The following is a 19,871-nucleotide window of genomic DNA, read 5'->3' as shown; positions in this document are numbered from 1 at the left end:
TGAGACATTTAGTTTGGCTTAGAATAAAGATCAAGAACAGTGAAGAGAAAATCTGCCCACTACCATCAATTAATGAGCTTGAGTTTTGATGTTGCCACATTGCCGCGGCTTTGCCAAGAGTGTGGTGTTTACAAGACAAAAGTTATAACATGTCCATGTTATAAATGGCAGTGCTGGATTAGAGCCGACTGCAGGCTGCAGTGGCTCTGTATTGGAAACACATAAACAGCTGTTAAAGCTAACTGAGTATATTATGCAAAATCAAACACATGTAAAGAGCTTCTTTCAAGATAGAGGCAGGTGATTTTGTTATCAATAAACAGAACGAGTATAACTGGTTCCCTCCTTTCAGTTTTCTTTCTAAAATAATCCCAACGATTGTTGCCTCCAGCCAAATACTCGCAGACATGAGAGTTGTATTGACAATCTTGTCGAACTATCAAAACTTGTGTTTTTACCAACGTCAAGCTACTTCTGTTATAAATTTTTCTCCTGTAATTGTCATTGTAAAACAGTCTGCTCAGCGTTTTCCAATGTTTTTTCCACCTTCACACATCTCTGTGGGTACAGCCCTCTCTAGCTCAAAATCCAGTTTAACAGGCCGAGCTTTGGTTCAGACACAGAGAGTAAAAAGTACTTCCACCCTAGACAAAACCAGTTGAAATAAACACCCGGAGATTAGTCTTAATCAAATAACAGGCCTGCAGAACCAGATACCAGGGCTTTGTTTCTGAGCCAAGAGCCGCGAGAGGTGGATCAGACTTTTCGTGATACAACATGCTAACACAGAAAATCATTTCAAATGGCTGGAAATATTTGATCCAAATAAACCTCCCTACAGGGACTGCCCACTTTAAGAGTTATTCAGCCCTGTTAATAATAGTTACCGCCCAGGAGAATTTTTTTTCCTCCTTGCCTGGAGTCAACGAAGATCAAGTCATCAGTTCTTCCCACCGAAGGTCTGGGAGGAACATGGCTTATTCGGCTAGTTGTTCAAATGTCAGCCACGGGCCAGCCCACGCTGGGAAAGAGGGAGTTTCACAGTGCTGCTGCAGCCTGAAGTCGCAATGGTCTGGTTGATCTTTGGCCACTGCTTCCCAGGACCGAGGCCTTGTCCCTGGGGAGCACTTTTGCAGTTCCGGCTATGTCACTCTGCATCCTCAGCGCACATCGTAGTGGCCTATATACTGTATGCAAACATCACCTCAGACGCTCTTGAGATACTTCTAACTGCCTTCCCTGCAGGTGGCCTTTATCCAACACAGCTGATACATGCTCTGGTCTGAGCTGTTGGTTGGTTAGTCCAGAGTCAAGACTAAAATATTTCACCGACTATTGGGTGAATCTCCAAGCAGTTTGATGTCGTTATTCAACAGCTCTAGAGGATAAACTTTGGTGAGCTTCTGGTTTTTGCACTATTGTCCCCAACTTTTTGGTACATTCAGTTATCTCAAAATCTATTTGATTGATTGACATCAAACGATTAATGGGCCCCAGACCATGAACATAAGGTAAAGCTGTCTCATTAGTTCGTAACCAAATGAGTGCAAAACTAATGGGATCCCAGCATGGTGATCAACATTGTAAACATTATATCTGCTAAACATTTTTTATTGGCATGGCCTCAGAGCACTGCTGTGCCAAAGTACAACTTCACAGAGCACAACACCATGTCATACAACAATAACCCCCTGCCAACAATAAAGCCTGTCGCCATAAAACTTTGGATTATCCCGTTCTCAAATCGACAAGAGAGTTGCTTCCCTAACAACTTCGGATGTCTTTGTTTCCAAACCTTATGTAATCACTGATAACAGGAAGTAGTGAGGCATATGTTATGGTTGGAGCCACGGCCAGAGCTCAAGCCCTTGGTCAGGATTCCCACTGTCACTGAGGAAATGAAAGCACAGGGAGGCTGTCTTTATGGTTAGCCCATGAAGACATAAATACTCACTGGGAGAAGCAAGACATTCAAACAGACTGCAGAAAAACTGATGACTGGGCAAAGAACGAATTGCACAAGATTAAATAGTCTTATAGAAAGATATCCAAAGGCGGCTCAAAGCCCAGTGAGACACACAATGCAGAGTTGGATTCATTCTCTTGACCTGGTAAAAAAGCAAACATTCTTTAGGAATGTGTGAAATGTGCTGCGTGGGAGGAGAAGTTTGACACATGTGGCTGTTTGCTAGACATGAAAAGCTGCCAGGGCTTTCAAGGTGCGGCTCTTTTCTCCACCCTCTGCAGTCATGGCTGTCAAATTGATGTGTTCAAAGACGTGAACAGGACTGTATGTGTTTGCATTCTTTAGGTCTTCCTGGGCTCCAGTCTGCGGCTCGTGCAACTACAATGATGGCTGACCCAATTCCAAGATCACAACTTTCATTTAAAATCACACCCGGCCGTAACATCACCTTCACTGCCAAACACAGTGACTATATATTATGTCAAAACTGAAACCGGGAAGACGATCTGACTTTGGGAGATCTTATCTTTTGAGGAAATATGAGAACACACGGGTCACATGATTCTTATGACAAAAGGATTCACGACTAACATGTTGATGTGCATGGCATTTTCCTCAGCGTCAAACAGCAATGGCAAGCACTTGACTATTAATAAGGTCGAGAACGGTTTCTCATTGGTGGACAGGGCGGGAGGTATTTAGTCTATAGGCTGGTCTCATTACAACATAATTTGAAGTTAACTTAACTTAAAAACTGAACTTAAAAACAACGTGATAAAATTGATAGTGACGTGATAAACTCATAAAAAGAATAAAGTTGAATGATTGCTGTTGGCATTTAGATTTGAGATAAGATGAAAGGCTCCGCTCATTAACTGTACTTTATAACTCAGTTTACATACTCTCAACATATTAGAGAAACAAACCTCCGACTTAACATTCGCAGAGTAACAAGATCTGTCGTAACTGCGGCCTTTTGTTTGTTGAAAGTCATATAATTTTACATTTAAATATCCTGATGTATAAATTAATTCATTTTAATATCTTATTAGTTGAAATGGAGCACAAAAACTGACATTTTGTTTGTAAGTGCTGTTTTTCCCTCTAGATTGGTCAAACAGAGAAAATTAGATTTGGGGGATTTTTGTCAAGCCATTGTGACGATAATTAATAAACAGACAAAAGATTTTCTAGTCAGTGAATGATGATGCTAATTCTGTCAAGTTCAAGTGCAGGTTTTCCTTTGCTTCAAGGAAAAGACAGTTGCAGGAATGTTTGGGACAGACTGGCAGGGTATGAAGTGGACTAACAGGCTGGTGAAGAGCGAGCAGCTGATGGTTGTGACTGCAGACTATTATAGTTCAACAGCGAGAAACTATAAAAGTATCAATGCCAGCAACAGCTGGGTCTGCTTCCTCCACAAAACCGAGTTTGATGGATGGGGAACGTGATACAGACTTTTTCATGCAGCAGCCTATATGACATTTGATATTTCAGCAGACGTGCAGTCTGGACTAATCTTCTTGACATGACACACGGAAGTGTTCAAACCTAAAAAAATGCAGAAGACGCGTGTCATTCTAGTCAAAGTTGTGAAATATGCTTCTTTCTCATCTTACAGATAAGAAGCACAAATACATAACATTCAACTGGTTAAGAGTGTAAGCACAAGAGGGGGAACGTGATAACACATTCCCTTATGCTAGAATCATTTCCTCCCTCCAGAGCAGCTCGCTCACCAGCTGAGAGACAGAGAGGATGTACTGGGGAATGTGCATCAGCAGCGACAAAAAATGAAAGATAGGCTTGTTGGGGAACATTTTAGTCATGAATTCAAGCTTTTATCAGCACTTAAGAAAGGACTATGTGGAGTTTACACAGACACCTGCACATTAAAAACATGCTTTTTGTTCTCAAATGACTTATTACCGGTAGTGAAAAGGCAGAGTATTTATTATCATAGAAGGCTTTATACCAGAAACCCCGGAGCTCCTCTCCAGGACTAACGGGCTCACCAACAATACACTTAAAGTGGCCTTTAATGTAAAATAACAAATACATTTGTGCCCCTGCTACGTCTTATTGGCCTATGTGGAAAAAAGTTTAAAATCGTTACAATCCAGCTAAAAACATTTTACTGAACTCTTTCAAAGGTTTGCTAGAAATAAAGATGCAGTAATCTAAATCAATCTGTTGTGTCTCTCAGGTCCCTGTTTTGGCTTTTACTGTTTTGATTGAGTCTCTAACTCTAGCAGTTAGCAAAGTTAGCAAGTAGGTGGTGCAGAGTGGAAAGTCCAGGAGGTGGTGGATGGAGACCAGATGAATGTGCTCACTTTAAAAAACGTGGTAACGTGTGTTTACTGTCTCAGAAATCATGCTAAAGGCGCTAACTTCAGTTTTAATTATCAGGTCTCCATCTGAATAATTTGAAAAATTTAACCATATTTTATGAAAACTGGTAAAAGGCAATGAAAACAAATACATATTTTCATCCACGAGTGTTTGAGTTGACTCTGTCATAAACAGCCCTGTGACTCAAATTTAGTTCAGTCCAATTAAACCATGCCAGAAGAAAAATCACATAACTAAAGGAGCAGCATTCAAACATCTAGCAATTGAAGAATAAATTAGATATGTCTTCATCATGTACATCATTATTAATTTAATTAAAGTCTGTTTTCATTGCGCTCACATTTTAATTTTATTTAGGCTAACTCTGCCAAGTTGAAAAAAAAAATGTCAGAAGTTAAGCCTTTTTTTCTTTTTATTTCTTATGTCCGGTGTTTCCATCGTGATGAAATTACAAAATAAATGGGGCTTTAATCTGGGAGAATAGTGAAAATGACTCATGATTTTTGCATGCATCAGCAACTGCATATTCTCTTCCAAGCCACAAGTTACAAACATTGTATTTATGTCATCATGGTAACAACACCTACGCTGAGTTATTGCACTGCACAGCTTCACAGCTTAGTGCAGTACCTGGCAGACCGCTGAGAGTAAAGCATTCAAGGAACCAATCCAGCAAAAGCAGTGCAGCACCTCTGACTGTTTTTGCTCTGTCAGTGGTTTTTACCCACAGAGGCAGAGTTGCATCTTGGCCCAAAGAGAAACTCTTGATGTTCCCACCACCTACGTGCTGAGTGTAGCCGTCTCTTCGCAAGCTGTATGTCACTGATCTGGGAAAAACAATGGCCAACAGACAGGCAGACGGGCACGTGGCAGCATGCTAAACACTGCACCCTATTTTGATACAGCAGGAACGCATGTTTTCCCACACAGACTCTGGAAACCAAACATGTTCTCACAAAGGTTCTTGTAAATGATAACAGAGAGGTTTATGTAATCTTCTGCCTGTATAATCATAAGATCAGCAAACCTAAGATTTTTTTTTTTACACAACCACCACATAGCATGACACACGGTGGCATGACTGAGCACGCGGGATAAAAGATAAAGACTTTGCTTTAATAGGATGGAGATATCCAACATCCCTGTCAGGCCCATATGCTGTGTGCGAGACTGGCCATAGTGTAGAACCAGTTCTCATTCAAAGATCCACTGCTGCCAGTTAGGCTTACTCTGTTTGCCACATCAAATAGCTGCTTAAAAATCTAATGGGATTAGTTGCTTTTGCATGTTATTGTCCCGCTGATGGGATTTTCGTCTACAAGGCGCACATCTGAACCTGCAGAGGTTTAATCTCATTTCCAGATGTTTCATCCTCTGGCCATTATTCACATGTGCTGGGAATTTCAGAATGATGCCTTGCGGAACTTTACATCTGTCATCAGTAATGGATCCACATTGCGGAGCATGTTAATTTGCTCAGAGCTCAGAGGAGTTGTGCATTGATTCTAATATCACAAAGCAATCACTGGCTATGGCTCCTCTGTAATGCAGAGGTGCAGCACTTTAGTCCCTCTGTAATGGAACTTTGTGTGGGCTGAGGGCTCACTGACGTCGGCTCTCACAGAAACTTCCACATGAAAATGCTTTTGCAATGTCATATTGTGGAGAATAGGCGCAGTTATCCAGACGACTACAGCAGTGGATTGTACAGAAGATCAAACAGGCTGGCCTGGGGCGCATTATATCAGATTTCATTTTGAGTTGAGGCCCTTCATTCATTTCTGACATTTACAGTTGGATTGGTGCACCCCTCTTTGAGGCCTCTTGGCTCTCCATCTGCACTGAGGCCCCACCAGCCACTCTGGAAAAACCCAGTGCATCTGACTTGCATTGCCTGGCTCCACTTGTGTGTTCTGTTTGGCCCGTGCCGCTGGAGGAGGAGAGCGGGCCAATTACCAGCCGCCGCTCTGAGACCAATATGATGTCATCCTCCCGCTCCGCCATAACAGGCTGCAGATGAGAGGGGCTGGGCCTCACAGCCGCCTTAACGAAAAGCAGGAGAGTTTTTTTTTTTTTTTTTTTAAATAAACGGTATTGAATATCTGAGAATATTAACATTGTTCTTCATCTTAACTGACTTATTATCCTTCAAAGTGGTCCCTAATGCATCACAGCCTGTTAGGAGCACAACAGACTGGAGATAGCAGAGATAATAGCTCACTGTTTATCTCATGAGGCAGAGCACCTTGTTTGAATAAGACTGATAACAGCCCATGAGAAAACAGTGGGAATGCCATTGTGTATTAAGGCCAGTGCGTTTAGCAGATGTGAAGCGGAAGCAAAGTTTTGAGAGGCAGAACTTCAAATGTGTTATCAACGAGCCCCACCCCCGAGAAAATCACCTGGATGATACAGTTGTTGTGCCAATTCGTTTTCAGCCACTCCCTCATTCCTTGGAAAGCTGCAGCCGGAAACGGCAACCTCAAATATCAAAGAAGCAGGATTAACAATAACTGTAATAGCTGTAGGGAAAAAATAACAAAACAAAACAAAACGCAGAGATACTTCATAATGCAGGCCAATGTACTCATTCACACTCCAAGTGCACTATTACAAAACTCTGGAGACTACTTAAGTTCTATCCCACAAGGTCTTGCATTGCCTAGGAAGTCTTGAAGCCACATCAGAGAATCTAAAGGGGCCTGTGGGCTGCAACAGATCTCCTCTCATTTCCCCACATACTCCATCTCCAACGCCCACCAAGCACACTCTATAGCATAGACTCCGGAGATGACATAAAGCCTGAGCTGATAGCAGGCCACAGCTCGGCGTACAGACAAATGGCAGGTTTAACTCTTTAGGTGCGCTCAGCTATGATTTTATCTCCGTGTGAAAAAAGGGTTAGGATTAGGAGAGCTATCACAACCTGTCTGTACTCATTTGTGTGGAGAGACAGTTACCGTTTACAGGCAAAGCAACCTGAAAGTTATGTTTAAATTGTCTGATGCTATCCATGCAAATAATTCTCAGGAAGTCTTCCTTCCTCACAGCAGATTTTTGCTTGATAAGTCTCATTTGCAGATTTTGATTGGTGACATGCAAACATTTGAAGCCTGCGTTGCTGTTCTGGTGTGTTTACAAAAGTAAACTGTAGATAATTTCTATAAAATGAAATACAAAATACAGAATACAGAACCTCTAGGCTAATGTGTGACATTTAGCAAGTTCACCATCTTAGTTTTTCGCATTAGCATGCTAACATTTGCTAATTAGCATTGTCCTTTATGGAATAATGTGCTTAGTTTTGGCGAGGTTACATCATAAATGAAAATATTGCACAAGCTAAATTTGAAAATGAGAAGTTATTACAGTCCATCCTAAGGGGGACATAAATGTGCCTTTCGACAGTCCAGATCAGACCAAACCACAGATAATAAATATTATTGTGGTGTGGAAAAGTCATTATTATTATTATTATATTTGTTGTTGAAGGTATAAAATTACTATAAAATTTCATACTAATGTATAAAATGTGCTGAGATATTTCATTTGGACCAAAGTACTGGATGTGCCCATAGAGCCACACCGCTAACAAGACAATAAAATGATTAACTGCGGTCTTTGATGATTCAGGCTCACTAAAATATGACCTGCAAGACCTTTAAAGTCACCACTTAACAATAACATCCGCTCCTCTCACTCTTGTTCTCTTCCCCATAGCTTAAGATAAATTATCAAAAAAAAATCTATTTGTATTTGTTGTGGGAGAGTGAAAAGCTTCAACAATAAATTCCTCTCTAAATCTCCAAGAGCCGCGGTTCAGATATGGCTCAGGGGAGGGCGGGAGAGTCAAGGCCAGGCATTTAACCTCAGCATGAGGTGGTGAAGGATTGGACTTGATAGCTTTACAAATGAAAAATCTGTTGGTTTAGTAATTCATTATTGATCACCGGTAAGAAAAGCTGTCATTTATCTTGTGGGGGAAGTTGAGGTTGGGAACACTGACCGTGTGATCGGCTTTGGGCCTAATTTCCACTCTGTAAAGTGTTTCCAAAAATATTCAAGAGGTCTTTGGAAAATCAAGGAAACAAAAAGCTCTATTTTGATTTGAAATAATGTTTATTTACTTCTTTAATGCTCGCTAATCCTTCAAATCAACCAGTCTGAGAGGAAAAAAATAGCTGCTTACAACTTTAAAGTATGAAGGAATGGTTAGGACATCTTGTCACTGTTGCAAAATGCTAATCCAACTGATTTCCCACTGTAGCCTTACATTTAACAGACATGCATAGCATCACCTTTCTCATCTCAGCCCTGCCAAAAAACAACAGGTGTATTATCAAACTTCCTCTTATGGCCCAGAAGCCAAAAATGCCTGTAACCACAGCTTTGTTGCATTTCATTTAGTTCTTGTGTCACTCAAATAAAGGCAACATTGGTCTGCAGACTTCCAATCAAAGCTGTGATTAAACTGTCTGTGAACAGACCGAATGAAGGACGGATTTCAGTTATCCGGAGTGCTATCATCCTCTTTCGTGGGACCTGACCCTCTCTGTAAGAAGACCCCCATCTTGTCAATGTATCTTTGGGTCTGTGTCATAGAGACTGTGTGAGCTATGCCCCGCTTCACATTCCTCTGCCACCCAACCTCTGTCCAGCCTGGATTTTCCCACAGAACCCTAAACCCTGTGAATGAGAGTAGGCCTTTGTTTCAGGCATTTTTCATCCTGATCCCAGCAACTTCCCCATGGTGGAATGCAACAGGAATGCCAGCACCAGCTACCTGGCATTAGAGAGTCTTTGTGCGGAAATAGGAGAGGCTGAAGGAGAGGGCAGGTCAAAGTGGTCTGACAAAGGATAGCTCACTTCTCAAGGTGCCCATACTGCAGAGCTCACGGGGTTGGGTCAGGTCTCTTAGACATGGAAAGGTGCGCCAAGGAGAAGCGAAAGAAATGCTTTTTTGCATCTAGGTCAGTTTCACTATGAGCCCTCTCACTCTCACATCTGTTAAGTCTTATCCTACTGTTCAAATAATTAACTGGAGCGCCGATGTGGCAACTGATTGGCACGAATACACAACCACAACTGAAATCTGTCGGCAGCACTTAAAAGGTTGTTGTGAGCTTATCACAAGTTGAGGGCTGGGATAGTGAGGCAGCAGTTACCCTTAAGGTGCAATTCCATTCATTCCTGTAAACTGAGAAACCAGCAAAGCCGTGTTTGACTTTGGGAGAAGATGAGGCAACAATATTGTGAATAACACATTAAGAACAACACGTGGTGTACATGTCAGAGCAGACGCTCGCTTTGAGGCGGGACGCTCACGAGCCAACAGACAGCGGGTCCAACAGTAAAGCCATTTCACACGTAACCTGAGCAGCCTAGCTTCCTGGATGACGGTTGATCTTCACCGGATCCTGTGTCTGATGATAAGGAGCTGAGATAAGGTGCTAAATGAAGGGTAGCGACAGAACTATGAAGAAACGGGTGGAGCATCAGGTCATGCTGAGGTGATACTACATGTGATAACTGAAGTTTCCAAGGGGCCTCCACTCACCTCCTCTGAGAACCAACATCTGCAGCGTCCTGCCAACTCCACTCGGCTGGAAGTCTACTTCATAGCAAATATAAATAACTTGAAAAATAACTGAGATTGAATATGTATGATTACCTGTGAACTAGCAGGGTCACTTGCCATTTTGAGTCAACCGAAATAAAAGCGACTCAACCCTAAATCTTAGTTCTAGTCCAAAACTTCCCTGACCAAACATGAACTTCCCTATTTCTTTGCTGTTCACTTAGAGCAGTTTGAGTGTTCGACATCCTTTTTCCTAGAAAACTCAGCAGATGTTGTATTTATTACACCCGGCTGCCAAGAATCTCAGGGAGGACAACTGTACACGTGAGGGGAGAGGAAAACTCGGTGTTGACCAGACTCCCCTTCTCTCTCCTGAGAGAAAATTTTATGGGCTCACTGGGGAAAGATAACGCGTCTTCCTCGACACAACCGCTCATACTACAAATTCCAATGAAATCACTGCAGTATATTCACAGACCAATGTACATGTTAACACCTAAATCTAAGAGATTGTTGACATAACTCACTACCATGACCCACATATGAGCCAAGAACTGCCATTTTGAAACTGGGGGTGACCAAGGTCACAAGTAAAAGCAGATCGCAGACAATCTGTCCTGGACGGCTATAGTTAGACATTACCTCTGAAATTAGGTAACTTGAAATATGAAATATTTTCTTTTTATAGAAAAATATGCAGATACATTTGCAGTGTTGTGCTCCTTTATCTGATTTACCAATTTCATTATTATTATTATTATTATTTTATGAGAGGAAAATCTAAGTCATGCAGCAGACATTTGCCTTCAGTTCTTGTTTGCAATTTACAAAAGCAGACTTCACCATGGTCACCAGGCCCAAAAGTGAAAGAGAATCATTTCCTATTTGAAACCTCATTATGTAACCAAAGGATAGCTGTGTGAGCTGGCTGCTACCCCTGAAGCACCCATGAGATTTCACTGCTAGATTAGGCAATATAGGATTAGACCAGATAAGGAGCCACCAGGATGGGGCTTGTTGAAGGGCTCCAGTTTTGACAATACAGAAGAAACAACTTCCCAAACATAGTCATCGTATAGGGGAGTAAATCAGCATGTTTTACGGACAAGCCCATCCACCATTCACAATCTGCACACAGCAGAAAAAGGAGAACAATGTAGAGACAGTGAACAAATTAGTTCCTGTTAAGGCAGTAAAAATAAAGCCAGAAGATGAAACCTGTAAATTTTGAATGAGACAGACAACTGAAACAATGTTCAGTCAGCATCAAGACTGGAACTTATTAATGTCTCTTTTATTATATAAACTCATTAGGTCATAAAACTTTGGCTAATGTAAATTATGGCCTTTAAAAACCACAGCAACAGCTGTTTAGTAATAAATTAGTAAGAGCTAGCTGCGGAGTAGCTACAGCTATCAGCAGTTTGATTAATTAACGACCTAATAATTCTCCTTTCTAACGAACTGAGCATTTAAAGTAACTAAATGATGGAAAACCAGTGAGACTAAATTCTACATACTATAGCAGCCATAATGTACAAATCCCTATCTTAGTTATCATGCTAACATTTGTTAGCATGAAGATGAATGAATGGGAATCCTTAGAGAGGAAAAGATTCAGTCCTCTGGAAACTGAGAATGGATGGATATTTCAATGTGGATCAAAGTAAAATGGCAATAAACAACAGGAATATGAAGACATAAAATAATAACACCCTTTATACATGTTATACAGTTTGCCAGCCGGTTCACAGTTTAACTTCACTGCTTTTTTTACAGCTCTTTGCCTTTGTACGAGCAGCATGAGGGTTATTCTTTGACAGTATTATTGGTGCTCATCATTAAACAGCCAGCCGGCTGGAACACCACTTTGCTGTGTGTTGCGTTGAAAAATGTAAAGTCAGGCACAGGCATTTGCTTGTGACGTCCTGCACACCAAAAAGGAAACATTTAAGAGTGGTTCTCAAATAGCCAAATTCCATTTTCTCCTCAACGCATCCCAGTGGTGTGCTCACCTAGTAACTGGTAAACACACATCAACAATGACTAAAAAGAATTAATGAACATTGAGCTATTCTCCAAAGAAAATAGTTTAAACGTTGCCACACAGCACAGCCTGAGGAATATCATCCCTGCTGCTATGGCTCGTGCCCCAGTTGGGCTGTGCTTGCACCTGATTCAGTTGTGGTTCAGCATGTTTAATCACTATCATTCCTGGAGAAATTGCAAACTGACTAATAGGTGACCAAGATAAAAAAGCTACAACTAAACTGCCGGGATTATGATCTGCCACAAAGTGTCAATGTGAAACCGCAACCAAGGGCCAGAGCTCAACCTTAAAACAACGGGGACAAAGAAGTCACACATGGGTGACGGATTTGAAAAAGAAACTGAGACGTCCAGTCAGACTTCATGCAGTACATGCGGTCTTGGGGCTGCGCTGGATGTGTCACACTGCTGCATTGTTAGTGCCTGATGAGGCCACCGTCAGGATGGTGCTGCACAGCTGCTCATCTAATGTCTACTTGACACATGGTCGCACAACATGAATTAGAGATCACAATCCTACAAAGAGTAAGTAAAGAGTTCTCCGCAAACATAGGAGCTGGCACGTTTTATTTAGATTGTCCACAATCAGGACCACATCTCCGTTTATTACATGGTGGTAGAGTCACTTACAGCAGTACATTGCTAGATTTCTGAGAGGTGCTGTAAATTTTACTGTTAGACGTATACTTCATAGCATAAGCTGATATTTAATTTCCCCACGAGCATAAATGATTAAAATTCATCTGTAGTACTGATGTTTGTGATATATAATGGACTCTGTATTATATATATTTTAACGCTAATCGTTATGTCGTTGTGCATATTGCAGGTATTATGTTTACTTTGTGTTCTCACAGTAGGTTTATGCTACCTGTGGACAGTGGAAGTGACAAATCACCTTTTAAATTTGAAGTGTACACAGTTGCCTATTTACAAGTTAATCAATTCTTCATTAGCATTGATTTATTTGTTTTTCTTTCTTTCTTTTTTATTTCCTGAGGGGAAATACCAGTATCAGTAGTTACTGAATGCTCCAGTTTGTCCACCAGCTAATGTTAGTTGATAAGTTTGTCTCCAGTTTGAAGCTGGGCAGGCAGCGTTAGATGGGGACTTTTCCACTTAAGCTGAATTTGTCTGCTGCTTTGAAAGGAACTACTTTAAACAGAGTATTTTAAAAACAAGAAACATATATTACGAATGCACAATATTGCTTGCTAACCCCTCCAAGTACGCAGTTTTTATTATCATGACTACTGCAAATGTTGGGTTTTGCACTTGTCATAAGAAAATGCAACCTCATGGAAACCTCATCAAAATATGTGCAAAACAGCAAAACAAATCTGTGACAGTGACTGAAGTCAGTACACATCATGTCTTTATCTGGCCCCGGTCTTTGAGTTGTGGACGATACCCCCCATATCGAAAGCAGCGGCTGTGCTATAAGGCGGTAAGATGACTAAGCATGAAACCTGCTGCCTGCACGAAGGCATGTTCCATTCTGTCAGAGCTCTGCAGCACATAAGCACCACTTCACATGGCCTCCCCTACTCTTGGCTGGGCGGGTGGGAACTTTAGAAGCTCTGCGGCTGCAGCATTTAACCTAATTTTGTTGTAAGATAGTCTCCTCAATGCAGTCTAAATACAAATACATCAAAATGATATTATAAACCCAAATAAAATTCCTTTAAAAAAATGCAAATTATAAAATCAAAGCAGGAAAACATTTTTTTTTTTTTAATTGATGTTTTTGGCAGCCCAAATGAGAAAAAAAACATGAACTCATTGTTCCCCATAAGTGACTCATTTATTATACAGCAGCATCAGGAAAATGAATCCTGAATCCTAGCGCAGGTATTTCCCTCAAAACAGTGAGTATCTAAGCTGAGCATTCCCCTCAAACCTACCCCCCAGCATCACTGGAACTGTTCACAATGTGTGTGGTCTCAAAGTGGAAAAATCCCTTCGTGTCTGAGTTTTGAGTGCCACCTACTGTTGCGTGGCAGAAATTGCCTTGTTGCTGGAACATATACACTTTCTTATGAGCTTTATGAGAGCAGAAAAAAACCCACAAAATATATAACACCCAACACCAGGTACAATAAAATCAAAAATTGTGTTAAAATAATCAGAATGATTGATTTTCTTAGGTCCTCTGAATTATGCGTCGATCCTGAATTGTACTATGTTCCTATAATAATTCATCCACAGCCATACACTCAGCCGGATAACTCAGATTGTTGTCCTTCCTGCTTCGAATCTCGTCTGTACATTAACATGTATGCTGTATGTCTGTAAAAATAAAACAGAAATGAACCAAACAAACCAAAGTTATGTCCCTTGGAGTTGGGACAGGAAAAGGATAAAAGAGTTAGGAATAAAATAAATGGAAAATATAACTACTAGGCGTTAGGCAAAAAGAAGTTTGCTGATGAAAGAAAAGACAGACAAGACGGACTCTCTGACGAAGACGCCTATAAGGCTTTCTCTTTAGATCATAGCTTGTTTGCATAAGTAGGAAGATAAAAGCTCAGTGATGTCAGTGCATATCCATTATTTAAAGTTCTAAATGTTATTCCTAAAAAATTTTTTGTTCAGCTCTCAAAAAACAGCTGGAGGCTGGTTTAATCAGATATAAATCAGAGTCACGTCCTTTTGTTGTAAACAAGAGGGGATAAAAAAGGTTTTATATTTAAGTAATTTACATTTTTGGAAATAAGCTTCCTTCTCATCATTGCAGAGAGTTTGATTAAAAGATTTACTGCTCTCTTATGTTCGTGTGGTAAATTTGAGGCTGGAGCAGGGAGATGTTTAGCTTAGCTTAGCATTAAGACCAGAAGCACATGCAAACAGCAAGCCATTAATGCATGAATAGTGACCTTTAGCAAGAAGGTGAAAAGGCACATTTACCAAGATGTTGAACTGTCCCTTAAAGAGGGTCGATAATGTTGCACTTTTATTAAAATAACTGAAACAAAGAAACACATTACCTCCTGTAACCCCCATAGGTTTGCTGTACTTCTTCCCAGGAGGCCTGTGTGTTTGAGAGAAAAGCCAGAATTCATCAAATATGCAGAAAATGCTGATTAATTTTAAGAAATTAAGAGTAAAAGCGATAATTCAGGAGGGCCTAAGTAGCAGAAGACACCTTCAGACTATATATTTCAGAAAAGTATTCAACAAGTTCAAGGCCAAAAATAAATAGCACTAGTGAGATTTTGTTTTGTCGGACAAACCTCCTCCACGTGGCTGTCATTTGCATAGTACCAGCGCTGGGTCTCCCTGTGATGAATGAAGGCAGTATAGTGCCCAAACATCGCAAAGCCAGAGTGCACTACCACTGCATACAACGTATACACGCCTGCCTTCTGAAAGAACAAAACTATTAGATGTCGACAAATGTAATATTAAGATGCAATATATGAAATAAAATTACCTTGGCAGCATCTGGGGGGAAAGCATCTTGAGCAACTTCAGAGAAGTCAAACCTTTCTGGAAAAGTAACCTTGCAATCCAGTTTTCTGGTCTCACCAGAAATACTTCGAAACCGTTTCAGGTGCACGCACAAAATTGGAGGCAAGGAGAGCAGTTTGAGTCTCTGAAAGAGAAGCGAAGAAGATCAAGTTGATGGCTGTGTCAGTCAATATACCTCCAAGTAGCATTTAAACCAAACCTCACCCATTTAGACGGAGTCTTGGCTCCACACTGTTCACAAAAGCAGGAATCCACGTCTGTTAGCAGCTGCTCTGTCAGGAAGGACGAAATGCAGCCTTCCTGGAAAGGTTCATTAAAAATAGATTGTAAAACAATATAATGTTTTATCTTGTGTGTTTACAAAAAATATAATAAAATAAAAATGGATGGATGGGAGTACTTTGTGACTGGAGGGAGTCTTATCCACATAATATCAAATAGCTTATGAAAAAAGAAAACTGCACCAGAGAGTCTTCATCTTCCTTTACATGCAGAGGCAGGGTGAGTGTGTAGCTGCTCCGAGTCTGGACGGAGGAACACTTGAGACACTGCAGGCATGTCTCCACAGCAATCTTGTACAGATTCTGGATCTCGAGAGCCTGGCAGACAACACACAGGGACATAAATGATAACACATTCACAGGTGAGAAACAAATAATGATGACAATGATCAAATACCAACCAGTGCTTTGTCATCCATCTGCTGTTGTATGAAATGAAGTATGGAGAGGAACACTTCATCAGCATCGTGCTGCACATTAACTGCAAAACAACATTCCTGTCACCGCACGTTACAACATCAGTGTGAAAAAGTGAATGAGTAAGTGTGTGGCTCTCACGCCGGACACGGTTTTGGTCCAGGCTGTGGAGGAAGTTACGATGGGGAGCAGTCTGAGGACGGTCGCTCTTCATGTCTGCAAAGGTTCTCTTTAACTGTAGAGGGACATTTCGCCTGTCCTCTCCCGACCCTGCAGGATCCCACCTTGTTTATAAACAAAAATTTGTCTTATTATTTTAAACAGCTGGGATTGGCAGTTTTTTTGTTGTTTTTTTTAAACAATGTGCTCAAAAATGTATCTCAGACTTTACAATCACTGTTTGCCACTTTGGTGTTACAGTCTCTCTGCCTTATAGGCATCCAATACATAACTTCATTGTCTTACCTTTGCAGTAGCTCGACTAGTTCTGAGGTAGCAAAGAGGGACTGCAGGAGCGAATTCACACAGCAGGACAGATTGTAGTTGCTGAGGCCTCTAATTCCGAAGAAGAAACCTTAAGAAGGAGAAATAATACTTTTTTAAACCTTCTGTTTGTCCCTTAAACCAGGGGATGTTACCTGTTGATTTAAGACCTTGGTGTGGAGCAGATGACAACCAGGTTCACCCCAGTTTCACCAGTCTAAATGCTGTGGTGCATCTGATGAGGACAGTGACTAAACATCCACCCCCTGCTGGCTATAACACCACCTACAGCTCTGTATGATTAATCATTAATCCAAACAACATTCTGCCGTTTCTGTTTCCTTTTTCTTAATTGTTTTGTTAAAATTTAAGTAAACTTAAATTTTACTTATATTTCACTACAGGACAAAGAAAGAGATTTTAATATGAACATCATGACATAAATAACACAAACACTTTGGTGAAAGCTGAAAGGCTTTTCCTTTTGTTTGACTTAGAGACCAACACAACAACAGCACAATAAAAAAAGGTAATATTTAACCTACCAATGTCTGATCCTCATATGAGCACATTACATTTGGACTTCTCTTCGCCATCACACTTAAATGTTGCTTTAAGTAAATCGTGTGCAGTTTCTTTTGTTACAACGAAATGATAAAAACATGATGATCTGTTACCGTATCGGGAAATTCCCCACGCAGACATGAGGACTCGCTTCGCTTCACCAACACGGACCTGCGGGTTTTATTTGGGGGACATCCAGGATCCTGTTTCTGCCTTTTCAGTATGCAGACTTTTGTCCGTCACCGTCAGCTTCCCTTCAGCTTCTCCCCAGTTTCGTTTCGCAGGCTTGTTTTGCTCAAATCGAAACTAAAAGGCTTCCGTCGTTGCTGAGGTTAAATAAATGTCACCGTATTTGGCCTCATTTGTGCACATTATTCATTTTAATGTCTGGTTATTTGCTGGAAAGCTGATGAAAGTTTTCCCATTTTTATTTATTTATTTACGATTTCCGGTGTGAATAACAAAAAAGTCATTAAATACAATACCGTTGTGCTTTTCATTTATTTATTCCATGTTTTGGTTGTCATGTTCCTCGTAACAAGGTACTGACTAATTGTCTTGAATTTTATAGTTAAATCTGTTTTATTTCATAAGATTGCATGATGTATGTGCTGCTGATTCCAGTCAGTCATTAACCAGGGTGGGTCACTATGATGATGAAGATGATAAATGTGTGTAATATGTGTAATCTTCAGGGTGTGTTAGTGAGAACCTGAGAAGAATCTAAGGGAACAGCTTAGTGTTATCGTAAAGTTAAAAACAGTCTCTCATAGACTGTTAGCATCTTCTTCAAGAAAACAAAACCCACCACCACCAAGAACAACAAAAAAGTTAATGTTTCTATTTGTTGAAATTTTCATGAGCACGTGACAATTGAAAAGGAAAAAGGGGCAAAGACAAGTCGGTTTCTCCTACAGCAAAAGAAGCATCAAAATGATGGAAAAGTCTCTTTCAGTCTCTTAAAATGATTTGCTCTGAGGAAGAGCATAAGAAGGTGGTGCTAACAAGAAACACCACATCTGTTTGAGCAGTCGATGAAGTTTGGAAATCCACATGAATGAAGACGGAAGAGCTGAAGAAGAAAGAAAGAAAGAAACAAAAAACCCAGGAAGTTTATTCCCAATCAAATGTTTTATGCTTCAACAGTCCCAGTGATGGAACTGAGATAGAAAGAGAATTTTATCCCACCTGGATCCATTCGAATGAAGAGCATGTAGAGGAGGACAACTGCCAGAAAGATTCTTTGGAGACTGAAGGAGCCAGAGCTGGTTGCTCTCAGCTTTCTGTATAAAAAGCTGAGCATGGCTTTAAGGTTACGGATTACAGCACCTGTAGAATACAAACACATTCAGACAGGCTGTCTGCAATCGTTTTTTTGTACTCTATGATTTAGTGATCAGACGTAGAACTGAAATCTTTGACCTTTCATTGAGACAGAATGTGTACTGATGTCTGAGTTTGGGCTGCATCCAGGATTTGGAGGTGGTTCTAGAGCCTGTTGCTCTTTTTCCACAACAACATCCAGCGCTGTCTTTCTCTGGTCTTCTGTGAACGCACAGCTTCCAACTCTGCCAGCGATCAGTTCCCGAGCCTCTTCTGTGTCTCTGAGAGGCACGAGGATGTGCAGCAGGTAGAGCTCTGCGACCGTCCCAAACCCCAACGCTCTGCTGTTGGACGAACAGTGCAACCAAACTCTAGCTGTCTCCTGCATCACAGCAGGTTCACTCACCTTCGAATAAAGAAGTATGCTGCACAGGTGAGAAGGAGAGAGAAGTGATTCAATACATATGATAGTAGGTGAATCTTTGGCTTTCAGAGTGTTGGGCAGAGTAAATAAGAGTAAATGAAAACTTAATGTGTCTTTTGTTGGTGATGTACTTTCTCCATTTACCTAAAAAGACATTACACAACAAAAAATACAATTCTAGTCTATTAATTTTCATGTATTCACTTCGTTGTTTTGCTTAACTCGAGAAAAGGTGAGAAGTCAAGATATTACATAGAATAATTAAATCATCAGACTTCACTTCATATAAAATTTGCTCATGATAACTAACTTGAACAATTCTTTTGGCAGATTTGCTGTTAAATTAATTTCTGTTTAATGGAGCCATTACTTAAAGCTCCACTCACCACATCTGCATTATTTTTGCTGGTATTCTCTCCGGGAGCTCGTAGTACTGGAGGACCCAGGACAGGACACCGTGCCACCGGTTCAGCTCAGCCAGGGCCTGAATCCCCAAGATGCAGAAACCAGCTTTCAACTCTGCGCACCTGCGGAAACACAGAAAGTTTAAAGTCACACAGTTACACAAATAAATAAATAAATAAATGAAAACTTGTCTGCAGATGTTCACCTGCTGTCCTCTGTGTCCATGCCGGACAGACTCTGCAGACCTCTGTCGCATGAATCGAAGGCTGCTTGGAAATCTTTGTGCACCATCATCGTCTCTGCAGCCGCGTCCAGCATGTTGGCCATGGCTGCTGAACCGGAGGAGAGCTGGGAGCTGCAGAAAACAGCCGGTCACGACAAACACACCCGGCTGTTAGCACCCCGAAAGATGCTTCTTCTCGTTCAGCAGCTTAGTTTCGACCTGAGAGCTCCATAAACCGACGATGATACTTAGTTTGTGCGGTAATCTCTTCCTAACTTTTTGTTTACAGTCCGAGGTGCATGGCGCTTCCTCGGTTCGGGGCCGCGAACCAATCA

The 19,871-nt window shown here is 41.0% G+C and overlaps 2 protein-coding genes across 3 annotated transcripts; both read right to left on the bottom strand.

Moving 5' to 3' along the window:
* Nucleotides 1-12,553: 12,553 nt before the first annotated feature.
* Nucleotides 12,554-17,454, bottom strand: usp18 (ubiquitin specific peptidase 18). 2 transcript variants are annotated; one of them, XM_029495122.1, is made up of 10 exons: nucleotides 17,275-17,454; nucleotides 16,580-16,688; nucleotides 16,256-16,398; nucleotides 16,099-16,178; nucleotides 15,881-16,015; nucleotides 15,621-15,716; nucleotides 15,379-15,540; nucleotides 15,179-15,307; nucleotides 14,933-14,976; nucleotides 12,554-14,234 (listed from the first exon to the last, which is right to left on the bottom strand). In XM_029495122.1, the coding sequence occupies exons 1-10, from the start codon at nucleotides 17,300-17,302 to the stop codon at nucleotides 14,162-14,164; spliced, it is 999 nt and encodes a 332-aa protein (XP_029350982.1). In that variant the 5' UTR covers nucleotides 17,303-17,454; the 3' UTR covers nucleotides 12,554-14,161. The 2 variants fall into 2 exon arrangements, with proteins under 2 accessions (XP_029350982.1, XP_029350981.1); XM_029495121.1 differs by having other exon boundaries at nucleotides 15,179-15,310; nucleotides 17,275-17,448.
* Nucleotides 17,455-17,659: 205 nt separating this feature from the next.
* On the bottom strand, nucleotides 17,660-19,843 carry pex26 (peroxisomal biogenesis factor 26). Its single transcript, XM_029495124.1, has 5 exons — nucleotides 19,519-19,843; nucleotides 19,295-19,435; nucleotides 18,584-18,909; nucleotides 18,350-18,490; nucleotides 17,660-18,233 (listed from the first exon to the last, which is right to left on the bottom strand). The coding sequence occupies exons 1-5, from the start codon at nucleotides 19,638-19,640 to the stop codon at nucleotides 18,121-18,123; spliced, it is 843 nt and encodes a 280-aa protein (XP_029350984.1). The 5' UTR covers nucleotides 19,641-19,843; the 3' UTR covers nucleotides 17,660-18,120.
* Between the last annotated feature and the right edge of the window lie 28 nt (nucleotides 19,844-19,871).

This window comes from Echeneis naucrates, chromosome 23 (genome assembly GCF_900963305.1).
Source record: "Echeneis naucrates chromosome 23, fEcheNa1.1, whole genome shotgun sequence".
In the NCBI taxonomy this organism is placed as follows: domain Eukaryota; kingdom Metazoa; phylum Chordata; class Actinopteri; order Carangiformes; family Echeneidae; genus Echeneis; species Echeneis naucrates.
This window is presented reverse-complemented; position numbering and strand designations above follow the sequence as displayed.

Excerpts from the sequence above, each read along its gene's own strand:
- usp18 (XM_029495121.1), bottom strand. The coding sequence starts at position 17,302 with ATGTCTGCGTGGGGAATTTCCCGATACG. Across the intron at positions 16,179-16,255 it reads GGACCAAAACCGTGTCCGGC|TTAATGTGCAGCACGATGCT; the intron begins GTGAGAGCCACA and ends GTTGTTTTGCAG. Across the intron at positions 15,311-15,378 it reads TCCCCCCAGATGCTGCCAAG|AAGGCAGGCGTGTATACGTT; the intron begins GTAATTTTATTT and ends TTGTTCTTTCAG.
- pex26 (XM_029495124.1), bottom strand. The coding sequence starts at position 19,640 with ATGGCCAACATGCTGGACGCGGCTGCAGAGACGATGATGGTGCACAAA. Across the intron at positions 18,491-18,583 it reads ACATTCTGTCTCAATGAAAG|GTGCTGTAATCCGTAACCTT; the intron begins GTCAAAGATTTC and ends TGTATTCTACAG. Across the intron at positions 18,234-18,349 it reads CTTCATTCGAATGGATCCAG|CTCTTCCGTCTTCATTCATG; the intron begins GTGGGATAAAAT and ends TTTCTTCTTCAG.